Raw genomic sequence first — 19585 nt, forward strand, 5'->3', positions numbered from 1 at the left:
ATAAAGTGAAAGAACCAGAGGTCGTACAGAGTTTCAGGGAGAGCATAAGGGAACAATTGACAGGAAGGGGGAAAAGAAATACAGTAAAAGAAGAATGGGTAACATTGATAGATGAAATAGTGAAGGCAGCAGAGGATCAAGTAGGTAAAAAGACGAGGGCTTGTAGAAATCCTTAGGTAACAGAAGAAATATTGAATTTAATTGATGAAAGGAGAAAATATAAAAATGCAGTAAATGAAGCAGGCAAAAAGGAATACAAACGTCTCAAAAATGAGATCGACAGGAAGTGCAAAATGGCTAAGCAGGGATGGCTAGAGTACAAATGTAAGGATGTAGAGTCTTATCTCACTAGGGGTAAAATAGATACTGCCTACAGGAATATTAAAGAGACCTTCAGAGAAAATAGAAACACTTGTATGAATATCAAGAGGTCAGATCGAAACCCAGTTCTAAGCAAAGAAGGGAAAGCAGAAAGGTGGAGGAAGTATATAGAGGATCTATACAAGGGCGATGTACTTCAGGACAATATTATGGAAATGGAAGAGGGTGTAGACGAAGATGAAATGGCAGAAACGATACTGCATGAAGAGTTTGACAGAGTAATGAATCACCCAAGTCGAAACAAGGCCCTGGGAGTAGACAACATTCCATTGGAACTACTGATGGCCTTGGGAGAGCGAGTCCTGACAAAACTATACCATCTGGTGAGCAAGGTGCATGAGACAGGTGAAATAACCTCAGACTTCAAGATGAATATATTAATGCCAATCGCAAAGAAAGATGATGCTGACAGATGTGGAAATTACCGAACAATCAGTTTAATAAGTCACAGATGCAAAATACTAACGCAAATTCTTTACAGACGAATGGAAAAACTGGTAGAAGCCGACCTCTTGGATTCCGTAGAAACGTTGGAACACGTCAGGCAATATTGACCCTACAACTTATCTTAGAAGCTAGATTAAGGAAAGGCAAACCTATGTTTCTAGCATATGTGGACTTAGAGAAAGCTTGTGACAATGTTGACTGCAATACTCCCTTTCAAATTCTGAAGGTGGCAGGGGTAAAATACAGGGAGCGAAAGGCTATTTACAATTTGTACAGAAACCAGATGGCAGTTACAGTTGAGACATGAAAGGGAAGCAGTGGTTGGGAAGGGAGTGAGACAGGGTTGTAGTCTCTCCCCGATGTTATTCAATCTATATATTGAGCAAGCAGTGACGGAAACAAAAGAAAAATTCATAGGTATTAAAATCCATGGAGAAGAAATAAAAACTTGGAGGTTTGCCGATGACCTTGTAATTCTGTCAGAGACAGCAAAGGACTTGAAAGAGCAGTTGAACGGAATGGACACTGTCTTGAAAGGAGGGTATAAGATGAACATCAACAAAAGCAAAACGAGGATAATGGAATGTAGTCGAATTAAGTCGGATGATGCTGAGGGAATTAGATTAGGAAATGAGACACTTAGTGAGGTAAGAGAGTTTTGCTATTTGGGGAGCAAAATAACTGATGACGGTCGAAGTAGCGAGGATATAAAATGTAGACTGGCAATGACAAGGAAAGTGTTTCTGAAGAAGAGATATTTGTTAACATAGAGTATAGATTTGTCAGGAAGTCGTTTCTGAAAGTCTTTGTATGGAGTGTAGCCGTGTAGGGAAGTGAAACATGGACGATAAATACTTTGGACAAGAGGAGAATAGATGCTTTTGGAATGTGGTGCTACAGAAGAATGCTGAGGATTTGATAGGTAGACCACATAACTCAAGAGGAGGTATCGCAAAGAATTGGGCAGAAGAGGAGTTTGTGGAGGGATCGATTGGTAGGGCATGTTCTGAGGCATCAAGGAATAACCAATTTTGCATTGGAGGGCAGCATGGAGGGTAAAAATCTTAGAGAGAGACCAAGAGATGAATACACTAAGGAAATTCAGAAGGATGTAGGTTGCAGTAGGTACTGGGAGATGAAGAAGCTTGCACAGGATATAGTAGCACGGAGAGCTGCATCAAACCAGTCTCAGGACTGAAGACAACAACAACAAAAACATCAACAGCAACAGCAACAAACTCCTTATTTTGCAGTTGCTTTTCTTTCAAAACAAAGAAATTGGTTGATGAGCCATGTTCAGATGAAGGGTTGGGATTATATATGTGGGTCAGCTTTTAACAAATTATGAACTACATATCCCATGGGTGCTCATGTAAAATCCCAGAGCTGCCACACTGTTGCTCACTGTTTGCAGCAGTCTGAGGTGAATGTGTTGCAGGTTTGAAATAATGTAGCTTCTGCATGGCACTCAGGAGGAAAATTGAACTGATTGACAGTTAACATCATTTTGTGTATTAAATGGAATGCTGTCAATGGATGGGACTCTGGGATATGATGCAATGTAAACATGAGTAAATGATGATCTTGCCCATTGAAATGGCATTGACCAACTGAATTCTGCACTGGGTACCAAGTTAGCACAAACTCGGCTCGGGTGCTCTCTATTGCAAATGGAGCTGACAACAAACACTCTAGATTGGCAGCTGCAAGTGTAGATATCTGCAACACACACCACCAGGAAGAACTCCCACTTTGCAAGCCATGCTGCTTGTGCTCCCTCCTGAGAGCCAGTTGCCACAGATTTCTACGAGACTGCTTCCTGTAAGATCTTAACAAGACTTCTTGTTCATGAAATAAAAAAGTTATCATAATTACGCAAATTTGTCACATTTGAAGGGCCTTTGAAATATTTTGGCTTAAATGATCAGCCCATCCATGAGAGTTTAAATAAAATCGTTGTTGTCCAAACCAATCACTTGAAATCCCTCCCCCCTTCCATAGTGCTCAGAGACATTTGACTGTCCCCCCCTGACCTCTCTCCCCCCCTGACCTCTCTCCCCCCCTGACCTCTCTCCCCCCCCTGACCTCTCTCCCCCCCCTGACCTCTCTCCCCCCCCTGACCTCTCCCCCCCCTGACCTCTCTCCCCCCCTGACCTCTCTCCCCCCCCTGACCTCTCTCCCCCCCCTGACCTCTCTCCCCCCTGACCTCTCTCCCCCCTGACCTCTCTCCCCCCTGACCTCTCTCCCCCCTGACCTCTCTCCCCCCTGACCTCTCTCCCCCCTGACCTCTCTCCCCCCTGACCTCTCTCCCCCCTGACCTCTCTCCCCCCTGACCTCTCTCCCCCCTGACCTCTCTCCCCCCTGACCTCTCTCCCCCCTGACCTCTCTCCCCCCTGACCTCTCTCCCCCCTGACCTCTCTCCCCCCTGACCTCTCTCCCCCCTGACCTCTCTCCCCCCTGACCTCTCTCCCCCCTGACCTCTCTCCCCCCTGACCTCTCTCCCCCCTGACCTCTCTCCCCCCTGACCTCTCTCCCCCCTGACCTCTCTCCCCCCTGACCTCTCTCCCCCCTGACCTCTCTCCCCCCTGACCTCTCTCCCCCCTGACCTCTCTCCCCCCTGACCTCTCTCCCCCCTGACCTCTCTCCCCCCTGACCTCTCTCCCCCCTGACCTCTCTCCCCCCTGACCTCTCTCCCCCCTGACCTCTCTCCCCCCTGACCTCTCTCCCCCCTGACCTCTCTCCCCCCTGACCTCTCTCCCCCCTGACCTCTCTCCCCCCTGACCTCTCTCCCCCCTGACCTCTCTCCCCCCTGACCTCTCTCCCCCCTGACCTCTCTCCCCCCTGACCTCTCTCCCCCCTGACCTCTCTCCCCCCTGACCTCTCTCCCCCCTGACCTCTCTCCCCCCTGACCTCTCTCCCCCCTGACCTCTCTCCCCCCTGACCTCTCTCCCCCCTGACCTCTCTCCCCCCTGACCTCTCTCCCCCCTGACCTCTCTCCCCCCTGACCTCTCTCCCCCCTGACCTCTCTCCCCCCTGACCTCTCTCCCCCCTGACCTCTCTCCCCCCTGACCTCTCTCCCCCCTGACCTCTCTCCCCCCTGACCTCTCTCCCCCCTGACCTCTCTCCCCCCTGACCTCTCTCCCCCCTGACCTCTCTCCCCCCTGACCTCTCTCCCCCCTGACCTCTCTCCCCCCTGACCTCTCTCCCCCCTGACCTCTCTCCCCCCTGACCTCTCTCCCCCCTGACCTCTCTCCCCCCTGACCTCTCTCCCCCCTGACCTCTCTCCCCCCTGACCTCTCTCCCCCCTGACCTCTCTCCCCCCTGACCTCTCTCCCCCCTGACCTCTCTCCCCCCTGACCTCTCTCCCCCCTGACCTCTCTCCCCCCTGACCTCTCTCCCCCCTGACCTCTCTCCCCCCTGACCTCTCTCCCCCCTGACCTCTCTCCCCCCTGACCTCTCTCCCCCCTGACCTCTCTCCCCCCTGACCTCTCTCCCCCCTGACCTCTCTCCCCCCTGACCTCTCTCCCCCCTGACCTCTCTCCCCCCTGACCTCTCTCCCCCCTGACCTCTCTCCCCCCTGACCTCTCTCCCCCCTGACCTCTCTCCCCCCTGACCTCTCTCCCCCCTGACCTCTCTCCCCCCTGACCTCTCTCCCCCCTGACCTCTCTCCCCCCTGACCTCTCTCCCCCCTGACCTCTCTCCCCCCTGACCTCTCTCCCCCCTGACCTCTCTCCCCCCTGACCTCTCTCCCCCCTGACCTCTCTCCCCCCTGACCTCTCTCCCCCCTGACCTCTCTCCCCCCTGACCTCTCTCCCCCCTGACCTCTCTCCCCCCTGACCTCTCTCCCCCCTGACCTCTCTCCCCCCTGACCTCTCTCCCCCCTGACCTCTCTCCCCCCTGACCTCTCTCCCCCCTGACCTCTCTCCCCCCTGACCTCTCTCCCCCCTGACCTCTCTCCCCCCTGACCTCTCTCCCCCCTGACCTCTCTCCCCCCTGACCTCTCTCCCCCCTGACCTCTCTCCCCCCTGACCTCTCTCCCCCCTGACCTCTCTCCCCCCTGACCTCTCTCCCCCCTGACCTCTCTCCCCCCTGACCTCTCTCCCCCCTGACCTCTCTCCCCCCCTGACCTCTCTCCCCCCCTGACCTCTCTCCCCCCCTGACCTCTCTCCCCCCCTGACCTCTCTCCCCCCTGACCTCTCTCCCCCCTGACCTCTCTCCCCCCTGACCTCTCTCCCCCCTGACCTCTCTCCCCCCTGACCTCTCTCCCCCCCTGACCTCTCTCCCCCCCTGACCTCTCTCCCCCCCTGACCTCTCTCCCCCCCTGACCTCTCTCCCCCCCTGACCTCTCTCCCCCCCTGACCTCTCTCCCCCCCTGACCTCTCTCCCCCCCTGACCTCTCTCCCCCCCCTGACCTCTCTCCTCCCCCCTGACCTCTCTCTCCCCCCTGACCTCTCTCTCCCCCCTGACCTCTCTCTCCCCCCTGACCTCTCTCTCCCCCCTGACCTCTCTCTCCCCCCTGACCTCTCTCTCCCCCCTGACCTCTCTCTCCCCCCTGACCTCTCTCTCCCCCCTGACCTCTCTCTCCCCCCTGACCTCTCTCTCCCCCCTGACCTCTCTCTCCCCCCTGACCTCTCTCTCCCCCCTGACCTCTCTCTCCCCCCTGACCTCTCTCTCCCCCCTGACCTCTCTCTCCCCCCTGACCTCTCTCTCCCCCCTGACCTCTCTCTCCCCCCTGACCTCTCTCTCCCCCCTGACCTCTCTCTCCCCCCTGACCTCTCTCTCCCCCCTGACCTCTCTCTCCCCCCTGACCTCTCTCTCCCCCCTGACCTCTCTCTCCCCCCTGACCTCTCTCTCCCCCCTGACCTCTCTCTCCCCCCTGACCTCTCTCTCCCCCCTGACCTCTCTCTCCCCCCTGACCTCTCTCTCCCCCCTGACCTCTCTCCCCCCCTGACCTCTCTCCCCCCTGACCTCTCTCTCCCCCCTGACCTCTCTCCCCCCCTGACCTCTCTCCCCCCCCTGACCTCTCTCCCCCCCTGACCTCTCTCCCCCCCTGACCTCTCTCCCCCCCTGACCTCTCTCCCCCCCCTGACCTCTCTCCCCCCCTGACCTCTCTCCCCCCCCTGACCTCTCTCCCCCCCCCTGACCTCTCTCCCCCCCCTGACCTCTCTCCCCCCCCTGACCTCTCTCCCCCCCCTGACCTCTCTCCCCCCCCTGACCTCTCTCCCCCCCCTGACCTCTCTCCCCCCCTGACATCTCTCCCCCCCCTGACCTCTATCCCCCCCTGACCTCTATCCCCCCTGACCTCTATCCCCCCCTGACCTCTATCCCCCCCTGACCTCTCTCCCCCCCTGACCTCTCTCCCCCCTGACCTCTCTCCCCCCTGACCTCTCTCCCCCCCTGACCTCTCTCCCCCCCTGACCTCGCTCCCCCCCTGACCTCGCTCCCCCCCTGACCTCGCTCCCCCCCTGACCTCGCTCCCCCCCTGACCTCGCTCCCCCCCTGACCTCGCTCCCCCCCTGACCTCGCTCCCCCCCTGACCTCGCTCCCCCCCTGACCTCTCTCCCCCCTGACCTCTCTCCCCCCCTGACCTCTCTCCCCCCCTGACCTCTCTCCCCCCCTGACCTCTCTCCCCCCCTGACCTCTCTCCCCCCCTGACCTCTCTCCCCCCCTGACCTCTCTCCCCCCCTGACCTCTCTCCCCCCCTGACCTCTCTCCCCCCCTGACCTCTCTCCCCCCCTGACCTCTCTCCCCCCCTGACCTCTCTCCCCCCCTGACCTCTCTCCCCCCCTGACCTCTCTCCCCCCCTGACCTCTCTCCCCCCCTGACCTCTCTCCCCCCCTGACCTCTCTCCCCCCCTGACCTCTCTCCCCCCCTGACCTCTCTCCCCCCCTGACCTCTCTCCCCCCCTGACCTCTCTCCCCCCCTGACCTCTCTCCCCCCCTGACCTCTCTCCCCCCCTGACCTCTCTCCCCCCCTGACCTCTCTCCCCCCCTGACCTCTCTCCCCCCCTGACCTCTCTCCCCCCCTGACCTCTCTCCCCCCCTGACCTCTCTCCCCCCCTGACCTCTCTCCCCCCCTGACCTCTCTCCCCCCCTGACCTCTCTCCCCCCCTGACCTCTCTCCCCCCCTGACCTCTCTCCCCCCCTGACCTCTCTCCCCCCCTGACCTCTCTCCCCCCCTGACCTCTCTCCCCCCCTGACCTCTCTCCCCCCCTGACCTCTCTCCCCCCCTGACCTCTCTCCCCCCCTGACGTGTCTCCCCCCCGGACGTGTCTCCCCCCCCCCCCGGACGTGTCTCCCCCCCCCCCCGGACGTGTCTCCCCCCCCCCCCCCCGGACGTGTCTCCCCCCCCCCCATCTTGCGCATGGACTGCTCAGTTTGTGTATTTTGCTCATTTTTTTCATAGTTCCACACAACTTCCTCCTATTTTCTCGCTTGATCTGTGTTGAGTTTTTCAAGGCGTATCCACTGTGCCAACTTATTATAACTAAAGCTGAGGGGGGTGCGATGGGGAGGTTTCCTTGTTAGAAGGCAAACTGAAGAAATAAAAATTTAAAATGGAAACACCAAGCAGAAATACCAGCAGTGTAAGAAAAGAAAGATTGCTCCTTAGGACAAAAGAAGACATGAAAAGTTGCAGACAGGCCTGTCTGCAATTTCACACGTCTTCTTTACAGTAGGTAGCAATCTGTCTTTCCCTACATTGTTCAAACACAAATTTAAATTTATAGATTTGGCGTATTTAGAAAAAGCTTTTGAGTGTGTTGACTGGAATAGTCTTTTGGAATTCTGAAACTTGCAGAGGTAAAATTCAGGAAGCAAAAGGTATTAATGACTTGTATAGAACCCACTCTACAATGACAAGAGTAAAAGTGCGTGAATGGGAAGCATTGGTTGAGAACAGTGAGTCAGGGTTTTAGAGTATCACCAATGTTGTTCAATCTGTATATTGAGCAAACAATGAAGGAAACCAAGGAGTAATATGGAAAGGGAATTAAAAATTCAGGGAGAAGAAATGAATTTTTGACGTTTGCCGTTGACTGTGGTTCTGTCAGAGAGAGCAAAGAGCAGTTGAACATCATGAAAGGTCACTTGGAAAGACGTTATAAGGTGAATATCAAAAAAGTAAAACTACAGTAAAGGAGTCTAGTAAAATTAAATTGGTTGATGCTGAGAAATAAGATACGGACATCACACACTAAAAATATTACTTAATTTTGTTTGAGCAGCAAAACAACGGGCTCTTGTTTAAGTAGAGTGCATAAAAGTGCAGGCTGGCAATACTAAGAAAATTTTTTCTGAAGTTGTTTGTCTATTGTGTAGAGGTCTAAGTGAATAAGAGAAAAGAGATCTGCAGGTGCCTTATCTGCAACCACAGCTCTTTCACATCATTTGTATCCACGAATATAAATAATCAATCTGCAGAAATCATAAGGTAGGATGCTTCAGGGTACTCACTGGACTGGATTTTCATCTGGTAAAGTTGGACCTTATACTTCACATTACGTAGACTACTAAGGAAGGAGGCCAATCATGACCGTTTCTTAATACAACAAATCCTGTTTTAGTAAGTTTCATACCCTACAAATTTGTATCGAAATTAGTGGAATTAATTTTCTGAAAACATTTTTGTAATATTGAGAAGTCAAAAATGTGTTAATACTCGTCATAGCATTTTTATATGGTAAGTTGATCATCTAGTTTATCAAAATCTCACAAATTCACCACAATTTTGTCAGTAGTGAAATCTTTTGTCTTACACAATTGTGAAAAATAAAGGCCGTAAATAATTAACAAAAATCTGGGAGTTGTGCACTGAGTAATGATGGGGATCTTCCCCCTAACCCTTCGAACTTTGGTCATCTCTACGATTTGCACAACTTCTTAATACATTATATTGCTTATGCAAGTGTATAGTATCTGTTCTCTTGTCTGTATTGTAGATATCCTAGCAAATGTTTCTAAAAGTTTGATTGTTAATATAATGCTTTATAATTACAATTCCAGCTCCTTATGGTTTCCATGGTCCTCAGTGTTCTGTATGTTTGGTGCCAGCTAAACAAAGACGTCATAGTCAGCTTTTGGTTTGGAACTCGCTTCAGAGCTACATATTTACCATGGGTCCTCTTTGCCTTTCATCTTATTATTTCTGGAGGGTAAGCACAATTAGCTATACAAAAAAGTTATTAGATTAAGAGAGAGTAGTAATATTACTTATGACACAAAAAAGTAATCTGTTGCATTAGGACCTTAGCTGTTTGTAAATTGAAGCAGGAGTTCCTTGTAACTGAAACCAGCTTTCTTATTGTACCAAATGATAGCTGGACACATTGAAGTGAGCCAGTGACTGAAAAGGGGTGCTTGAACTTATAGGGAAGTGTTACAGCAGCTGGAGTGGATTCTGTTTTGTTCGTTGGTGAGAGGACTGGAATTAGAATAAGGTGTTTTCAGTCTTGTGTGGCTAATTGAGGAGGTGCGTGGGTGAGAATTGGTTCCAAGGTTTAGAAAGCTGACAGTGGCTGGGACAGTGGTGTGCCGATCTTATGCCCTTCCACACCTCACCAGTGATGACCCAGGGAGAGGATGATATGGCGGCTGGTTGATACCACCATCCTCGTGGCTCGGTTTTGGAGTCAGGATTTTTTAAAATGTGGTGTCCTTTATCAGATTTCCTGCTTCAGTCAACTTATCCCTTTAAGTTTTTCATTTTGCTTTAATTATATTTGCTTAGGTAATTTCAATGGTGTAGATACCCATAATGTAATTTTTTCTTTAATTCTGAAATTTACTGTTGATAATTGTGTTGTGCATTTTCTAGAATGCATATGGAAGTATACTCACATTCTAAACATTTAATAGTTATTGCAATACAAACCTGTACTCAAAGATTTTTGATGAAAACATTAAACTCACCTGTAGTGATAAACTTAATATTGCCCAATTTAATTTGAGTAACTATGCATTACAACCAAACTGGCAAAGTGAGTAAAATAAGTGAAATACGTTGATTTAAAACAGAATCCCCAAAATCTATAGTTCACTTATGACAATGTTTGCATTTCCCTGACCTTGCATAATATGTAGTGGCCTCAAAATCATGGCGTTGTTGTTAAATCCAGTGGATTTGTAGGAACAGAAGCCATTAAAACTGTTCTGTGTGAAAAGTTAATAGCATTGGGCAAATGGCTTACGTGTCTCAGTACTGACAAGCTGACATACAAGATGTCGTTTGTCTGTGAGTGTCCAACATAAAAGCATTGAGTTGGCAGCAGGTGTGCACACACAGAAAAGAAATTTGCTAGCTTTCGGAATCATTTGATTTTTTATGTACCCCATCACCATGACTTACGTAATTGGTTTATGCAAATAAGGAAGCAGAAAAAATAAGGCTGTGCAAAATATATGTGGGGACTTCAAAAATTCAACTTATGTTGACATAAGTATACCAGGGAGATGATTTCATACAGGATGTTGTTTTTTACACATTAACAGACTGGGAAAAGCCTTTCTTAGTCATAAGATCTTGAATATCATCCATGTGAAATGAAATGTGCAGCAAGGCTTTAAGCAAATTGTAGCTTTGAAAGGCGTGAAAGGTGTGTGTGTGTGTGTGTGTGTGTGTGTGTGTGTGTAATTTAATTTAATTTGCAATGTGGAACAAATTGTTATTTACTGACAAGTCAAAGAATGCAAAGTAGGACTCTGTATATGAGTGTCAGACAGAAAAAATGGAGTTGAAAATGATTTTTGATGACTTTTTTAAAAATATTGAGATCCAAGGTTTTCATGTTCCCCATTAATAATAATTATCTCCTTTGTTGTTGTTGTTGTTGTTGTTGTTGTTGTGGTGGTGGTGGTGGTGGTGGTGGTGGTGGTGGTGGTGGTCTTCAGTCCTGAGACTGGTTTGATGCAGCTCTCCCTCCTAATCTACCCTGTGCAATCTCCTTCATCTCCCAGTACCTACAACAACCTACATCCTTCGGAATCTGCTTAGTGTATTCATCTCTTGGTCTCCCTCTACAATTTTTACCCTCCACGCTGCCGTCCAATGCTAAATTTGTGATCCCCTGATGCCTCACGACATGTCCTACCAATTGATCCCTTCTTCTAGTCAAGTTGTGCCACAAACTTCTCTTTTCCCCAATCCTATTCAACACCTCCTCATCAGTTATGTGATCTACCCATCTAATCTTCAGCATTCTTCTGTAGTACCACATTTCGAAAGCTTCTATTCTCTTCTTGTCCAAACTATTTATCGTCCATGTTTCACTTCCATACATGGCTACACTCCATACAAATACTTTCAGAAACGACTTCCTTACACTTAAATCTATACTTGATGTTAACAAATTTCTCTACTTCAGAAACACTTTCCTTGTCATTGCCAGTTTACATTTTATATTCTCTCTACTTCGACCATCATCAGTTATTTTGCTCCTCAAATAGCAAAACTCCTTTACTGCTTTAAGTATCTCATTTCCTAATCTAATTCCCTCAGCATCACCCGATTTAATTTGACTACATTCCATTATCCTCGTTTTGCTTTTGTTGATGTTTATCTTGTATCCTCCTTTCAAGATTCTGTCCATTCCATTCAACTGCTCTTCCAAGTCCTTTGCCGTCTCGGACAGAATTACAATGTCATCGGCGAACCTCAAAGTTTTTACTTCGTCTCCATGAATTTTAATACCTACTACAAATTGTTCTTTTGTTTCCTTTACTGCTCACTCAGTATACAGATTGAATAACATTGGGGAGAGGCTACAACCCTGTCTTACTCCCTTCGCAACAACTGCTTCCCTTTCATGCCCCTCGACACTTGTAACTGCCATCTGGTTTCTGTACAAATTGTAAATAGCCTTTCGCTCCCTGTATTTTACCCCTGCCACCTTTAGAATTTGAAAGAGAGTATTCCAGTCAACATTGTCGAAAGCTTTCTGTAAGTCAACGAATGCTAGAAACATAGGTTTGCCTTTCCTTAATCTTTCATCTAAGATAAGTCGTAGGGTCAGTATTGCCTCACGTGTTCCAACATTTCTGTGGAATCCAAACCGGTTTTTCCATTTGTCTGTAAATAATTTGCGTTTGTATTTTGCAGCTGTGACTTATTAAACTGATAGTTCAGTAATTTTCACGTCTGTCAACACCTGCTTTCTTTGGAATTATTATAGTCTTCTTGAAGTTTGAGGGTATTCCGCCTGTCTCATACATCTTGCTCACCAGATGGTAGAGTTTCGTCAGGACTCACTCTCCCAAGGCCGCCAGTAGTTCTAATGAAATGCTGTCTGCTCCCGGGGCCTTGTTTTGACTCAGGTCTTTCAGTGCTCTGTCAAACTGTTCACACACTATCGTATATCCCATTTCATCTTCATCTATATCCTCTTCCATTTCTATAATATTGTCCTCAAGTACATCGCCCTTGTATAGACCCTCTATATACTCCTTCCACCTTTCTGCTTTGCCCCTCTTTGCTTAGAACTGGGTTTCCATCTGAGCTCTTCATATTTATACAAGTGGCTCTCTTTTCTCCAAAGGTCTCTTTAATTTTCCTGTAGGCTGTATCTATCTTACCCCTTAGTGAGATAAGCCTCTACATCCTTACATTTGTCCTCTAGCCATCCCTGCTTAGCCATTTTGCACTTCCTATCGATCTCATTTTTGGGACGTTTGTATTCCTTTTTGCCTGCTTCATTTACTGAATTTTTATATTTCCTCCTTTCATCTATTAAATTCAATATTTCTTCTGTTACCCAAGGATTTCTACTAGCCCTCGTCTTTTTACCTACTTGATCCTCTGCTGCCTTCACTACTTCATCTCTCAGTTACGCATTCTTCTTCTACTTTCCCTCCCTCATTCCTGTCAATTGTTCCCTTATGCTCTCCCTGAATGTCTGTACAACCTCTGGTTTAGTCAGTTTATCCACGTCCCATCTCCTTAAATTCCCACCTTTTTGCAGTTTTTTTCAGTTTTAACCTACAGTTCATAACCAATAGATTGTGGTCAGTCCACATCTGTCCCTGGAAATGTCCTAAAATTTAAAAACTGGTTCCTAAATCTGTCTTACCATTGTATAATCTATCTGATACCTTTTAGTATCTCCAGGATTCTTCCATGTATACAACGTTCTTTTATGATTCTTGAACCAAGTGTTAGCTATGATTAAGTTGTGCTCTATGCAAAATTCTACTAGGCGGCTTCCTCTTTCATTTCTTAGCCCCAATCCATATTCACCTACTACATTTCCCTCTCTTCCTTTTCCTACTGTCGAATTCCAGTCACCCATGACTATTAAATTTTCGTCTCCATTCACTACCTGAATTATTTCTTTTTATCTCATCATACATTTCTTCAATTTCTTCGTCATCTGCAGAGCTAGTTTGCATATAAACTTGTACTACTGTAGTAGGCATGGGCTTCGTTTCTATCTTAGCCTTTATAATATGTACACTATGCTGTTTGTAGTAGCTTATCCGCACTCATATTTTTTTGTTCATTATTAAACCTACTGCTGCATTACCCTTATTTGATTTTGTATTTATAACCCTGTATTCACCTGACCAGAAGTCTTGTTCCTCCTGCCACCGAAATTCACTAATTCCCACTATATCTAACTTTAACCTATCCATTTCCCTTAATAAATTTTCTAACCTATCTGCCCGATTAAGGGATCTGACATTGCATGCTCCGATCCATTGAATGCCAGTTTTCTTTCTCCTGATAACGACGTCCTCTTGAGTAGTCCCCGCCCGGCGATCCGGATGGGGGACTATTTTACCTCCGGAATATTTTACCCAAGATGACGCCATCATCATTTAACCATACAGTAAAGCTGCATCTCCTTTAGGAAATGTAAAAATACAAAAATTACCAGGTACACAGGACTGGCAGAAATCGCTCATATGGTATTAAATATATAAAAATGAGCATAATTGTGGGATTTGGATTAGAATGCTTACTTTAATAGTAAAATAAGTACTACAAAACAGATCATACAGGCTAAAACAGCAGTATGTAAAAGGCACATAGGTGCTCCAAATAACTACAAGGCAGGGTGGAAAGTCATCAGACCAGTGAATTCTTCCAACTGGGTCTGTCAAACACCGCTTGATCCAGGAGAGTTAAATGACTACTTTGTCACATCAGTCAGAGAAAAAGACAATATTAAAACAACAGTCATGTCTGCAAGGGATCTGTGTGGTCCCCAGTTGCCTGAAAGGGCTTTGTTTCATTGGAATAAAATCATGCCTGATAACGTCTGTAAAACTATTTCCAAAGCATCTAATTCCAAAAGTATGGACTGTGGCTGGATGTCTTATGTTGTTAAACAAATAGATCACTTGATAAGCAAGCCACTAAGTTTTGTTTGTAATAAATGTTGAATATTTATTTTTTCCAGGATTCACTCAAAAATCTCAATCTATCCTCATTTTCAAAACGGGTCATAAGCAAATCCTCCAGATCTACCAACCAGTTTATATTGTGCCAGTATTCTAAAAAATATTTGAATCATTCATGTACATTCAATTAACCCTGGAGTGTATAGAGGTTTTTGCTAGGGAACACTGCTTTTTCTCAGATTGTTGGCACACTTGCTATTCCTCTATTGTGGTCTCGGCTACCGACTGTTGTAGTTAGTTTCACTCTGTTGCTTTCTGGTGCCTGTGGTTCCATGAATCTGTTGGCAGAATGCTATTGGTGTACAAAGTACTCTGCAGGTTTGATCCTGTAAGTAAATACATAGTTGATATGTATGTTCAAACATGTGTAGATATTTATATCAGATTGGTTGTTTGAAAAAGCTAATTAGTTTGTTATTTATTCAGGGAAATGACACCAGAAGTAGTAGCCAAAATTCCGCAGGAGTTGTCAGATTATAAACTCTGCAGCAGTGGGATTGGGATGACGAGGTGGAAGTAATTCAATAAAGTGAGCATGGCAGTGATTTTGAACAAGACACACTATCTGTTACTAAAGGTGGCAATAGTGATTCAAAAGAAAAGTAAATGTGGAGTTTTTTATTGGAAGAGATAATGTTACCAAGTGGAGAAAAACTGAATACTTTACCCCCAGGATGTGATGTGATGGAAAGGACACAAGAGATGAAAGTGGAAAACGGACAAACTAGATGCCATTCATCCTGTCTTGCAGCCATTTGTTCTCAATGGCAGAAATTTGTACAGCCTCGGGCCGTATGTGACTATTGATGAGAAATTCTGTGGGGCTGCAATGTGATACAGAATATTCCCAATAAGCACGCAAAATATGGACTCAAGATCTTTCCTATGTCCAAAACAGAAACATTTTTACTTGTAATTCATGCATCTTTTACATATAGCTTGGAAGTATACTGGGGAAAACAAGAGGGTGGCCCATATCAGACCCCAAACAAGCCAAGCAAGATAATACTGCACCTGATTCCTGATGTCAAAGGTGGCGATAGGAATGTCACATTTACATTATTATTATTATTATTATTATTATTATTATTATTATTATTATTACATATCTGCTAAAGAAGCAGCTCACTTGTGTTGGTACACTGAAGGACAGAAGAGAGATACTTGTTGAATTCCAGGAAGGCAAAAATCAAAAAGTTGGGTCTTTACTTTTTGGATTTCAAAGACGTCATTCTCACATCATGTGTACCAAAGAAAAATGACTCAGATACATAAACTACCCAAACTTGACAATAAAACAAACAAGACTGAAATAATAATGTACTATAACTTGGCAAAAGGGGAGTTGACACTGTGAATCAATTATATAAGAGGCGATGGCAAATGGGTGTCTTTTACTCTCTCATGAATGCACAGGAATCAAGGCACAGAGTTTGTATTCCTCAAATCTAAAATAACTTGCATCATGCAAGAAGAACTTTCTTTTTAAGAATTTAGCAATGGCATTTATGGGGCCACATCAGACTGAAAGATATAAATGATGTGTTGGCCTGGTGACATTTCGGCATTCTTGATGAAATGGTGAGAAACCTTGGAAAACAGAGACATACGTCTATCTACTTCTCAAGAATCAGCAAGCAAGAAATGTGGGCGGTGTGTGGTTTGTGGCTGAGCAGCAGGTGTGTGTGATATATGCAAAAAGTTTGTTTGTAAGAAATATGACAGTTGTTTATGGTTGCAACAACTGTAATGCCTAAGCTGTTTTTTCAGCTGTGGCTTATGTTCATGAGGCTTAAATTGTAGGGGACATGTACAAAAATGAAAAATAAAATAGGTAAACCTTAAGCGAAACATTTTCTATTAACTTTTCATGAAATATTTAAATTTCATCGTAGAAAAGTTCAATTAATCAGTCAGGTTCAGAAAGAAATATAGAATTAAAATGCTCAGTAACATTATTCATAAATCGAACGTCATTTTCCCAAAGATTTAGATTTTGTTATGTAAATTGTGTACTGGGCTATAAAATACCCCACCTGTCTGCTTTACTAATGAAAATGTGGCATGCCTGATCGAGGGTTAAGCAATTATTTTGAAAAACACAACATCCTTACCAACGGTCAATACAGATTTCAGCCAGGTAAAATTACCACCTCAGCTGTTCTGGAAATTATTGATCAAACTTTTAACAGCTTTTGAAACTAAGAAGCCAGTGTCACTTGCATTATGCAGTCTAAATGAAGCATTCGACTGCATTCCTTTTAACATATTGCTAACAAAATTAGAATATTATAGTATATAAAAATCTAATTTACCTGTAATTTCTTCCTACCTGAACATCAGGACAATTTGTCTCAATTAGAAATACACACACCTCCAGATGTATCACATGGCTCTGTCCTTGGCCTGTTTTTCATTGTGTATCACAGTTGGTTATCTGGTATGCTGATGATACGACTTTACTTACTTTGCATCACGTCATCCTGATGCTGGATAAGATTACACAGGAAACTCTTGACTCTGCATTAAACTGGTTTGCTGCCATAAACTTGTCTGCAATCCAGACAAAAACCAGAAGGGGTGCCTAAAAATATAGATAACAAATGTGTCAAACTTTTAGGAACATGTATTTATTCCAAACTCAGTTGGGAAGAACATATCATCAAGTCGGTAAAAAGATTTTGTGATTGTCCTACCTCATGTGGATATGGTCAGCAATAATCATCTGTGTGTGACATATTTTGCACTCTGTCACGTATATCATATGGTCTACTCATACGAGGTCATTCTCTTCAAATCAATAGCATTAAAAAAATTGTGCATGTAATATGCAAGGCTGGGCCAAATCAGCACTGCCCGCTCTCTTTTTACCAGGCGTAGGGTATTAACAGTTGTGAATATGTAAGTGTGCACCCTTTGTCAAGAACAAGATAAAAAAAATTGTTATTAGGAAAACAATTCACGAACATGACACTAGAAATAAGGCAAACATTGACATCCCAAGTTGTATGTTACCAATAACAGAAAACTCCCATAAAGTGAATACGCTGAACTTTTTAAGAAGTTTCTTCTCGCTGCTCTATCTTGCTATTCAAAAAATTAAAATTTAATTTATGACTGGCTAACAAAAGATCTGTGTTATGATATCAGGGTTTCCACAAGTCCTGGAACTCGGTGAATATCAGGGAATTTCAAATGTGTCGGGGGAAGCATCAGGGAAATCTGAAAAACACTGGAAAAATCCTGTTTTTGTCCCAATAGATCAAATGGTTTGGTTACTGAAATATCATGCTGGCTGAACGCAGTGGAGTATGTGCGCCGCTTCATACTTCTCATTCTTACTGCTTCTCCTTTTCCTACCATAGCCCTCTGCTTACTGTCAGTGCTACCATCAAATCTTGCCACTAGCCTAGCAGCTGCCGACGAGAGGCAGGGAAGCATGAGGAGTGGTTTGTTTGGAACTGATTCTTAGAGATTGTTTGTGCAGTGGCTGGAGACAGCAGTTGTGTGCGTGTGCGCACATCTATAAAAAAAAATTAAAAAATCCTCAATCTCAGGGCGTGCTGCCACTGATGGGATAGGTGACTGTTGAGGTGGAACAGTCATTAGCAGGCAACCTCTAGGGAACCTGCCACACCTCAGTTGTATAATGCTTACTCAGGCATGCAGGGCTCTGTCAGAGTGGACCCTTATTTCCCTAGCTGCTCGTGGGACCAAGACGGAACCCTCAAAATCATCATCATCTCTTTCCAGTGGGAAGGTTACTGCCTGGGAGTATTCATGCCCATTCATCCAAGAGAATGAGAGTGGTTAGTCCTCCTGATAATAAGAATACTTTGTCTGGTACCACGTCCCTTGGAATTCGAATCCCCACCAGATGTCATGGACGTCGAAGACCCCCTAGAAGTCTGCACAATCACGCCGTAAGTTGTGGCGGCACGCGCCTCCTGGCCGGCTTTTAGTGTGAGAGTGCCACAGTGGATCACGTGGTTCCAGCGGCCAATAGCGGCACCCCCGATAGCGTACTTAAGCGCCTGCCTCTGTCAGCCAGTCAGTCTAATCTCGCGTATGTCTGTTGACACATCGCCTTACTTTAGACAGCTTACTTATTTGTTCTATGTACAAGTGGACGTGTTTGTTAGGTTTCCTTGCGACTCCGTCGTCCGATCTTGCCGTCGTCCGATCTTGCCGTCGTCCGATCTTGCCGTCGTCCGATCTTGCCGTCGTCCGATCTTGCCGTCGTCCGATCTTGCCGTCGTCCGATCTTGCCGTCGTCCGATCTTGCCGTCGTCCGATCTTGCCGTCGTCCGTCCCAGTCTGTTAAAACACTTTGGTGTTCAGTCACAGGGCACATGGAGTTATAAACAATAATGTGTTTTTCGTGACAGAGGAAGGAAGGGAAATTTGAGAAAGTGTCGTCCTTCTATATCCGTAAGGGCCGGGGTAGGCTTTGCTGGCACTTTAAAATCTATAAAAATGACTGCATAATGTCTCACTTTTGGTCAAAACTAACAGGTCAAAGCAAGTGGAACTTGATAAGAAATTGCAGAAACTCAGTGAATATTATATCATTGTTTAGATTCAAATCTCTCTCAACTAAGGGCATTGTCATGTGCTGAGATATCATGCACATGGATATAGCGCAACTCGAACAAGAATGGGCATCCCAGGAAATAACTGATGTGAAGAAATGGACACGGACAAATGGAGACACTGAAAAGACTACCACTTTCATTATCACATTCGATTCTGACACTGCTTGAACATAATATGGCAGGATTCCTTCCTCTTAATGTTCAGCCTTACATACCAAACCCCATGCAGTTCTGTGTCAGCATTTTGGTCGTAAACCCTGAGTTGTGGAGTGCAGAAAAGCAGCTGACACTGGGAGCGACTGCCCATATCAAGCAATCTGTGAACTGCTCTGGGAACCACTGAGTCTGGAGCTGAGACTGCCCTGTTTGTGCTGAGAAACGCAAAATACAGGAAATAAGTTACCAAGCAGATCCCTGTGCTGTAGCTAAAAAAGAGTACAAGGTAACAAACTCCCCCGTCTTTGCCATCTCATTTTAATCCATGGTGCAGAAACCTGTTTTCAAGTCAGATGCTGCAATGCAGACGATGTCTAGTTTGCCTGTATACACCACAATCACCTATACTTGTGCATGTACAAGCCAAGGAAAAAGAGCAAGGACAAACTAGTCCAGGCAGCTGCAGTAGGAAAGACCAATGACAATTGAGCAGTGAACATCCAGAAGGCACCACAAAGCAGAGTGCCTCTCAATACCCCCTTCTCCCTCATCCTTGATGGGACAGGGTGCAGGGAGAGGAACCCAACATTCAGGTGGCAAGCTTTCCAG

General features: G+C 46.0%; 1 protein-coding gene across 2 annotated transcripts in view; it reads left to right on the forward strand.

Annotated features, from left to right (window-relative positions):
- LOC126278208 (derlin-1) overlaps positions 1–19585 on the forward strand; it is a 109468-nt gene that overhangs the window by 68434 nt on the left and 21449 nt on the right. For both annotated transcript variants that reach the window (XM_049978140.1, XM_049978139.1), the window contains exon 5: positions 8835–8983. In XM_049978140.1, the coding sequence (XP_049834097.1) occupies positions 8835–8983 (149 nt within the window). The remainder of the gene's footprint in view (positions 1–8834; positions 8984–19585) is intronic.

The sequence above is a fragment of the Schistocerca gregaria genome, chromosome 6 (genome assembly GCF_023897955.1).
Source record: "Schistocerca gregaria isolate iqSchGreg1 chromosome 6, iqSchGreg1.2, whole genome shotgun sequence".
Lineage (NCBI taxonomy): Eukaryota > Metazoa > Arthropoda > Insecta > Orthoptera > Acrididae > Schistocerca > Schistocerca gregaria.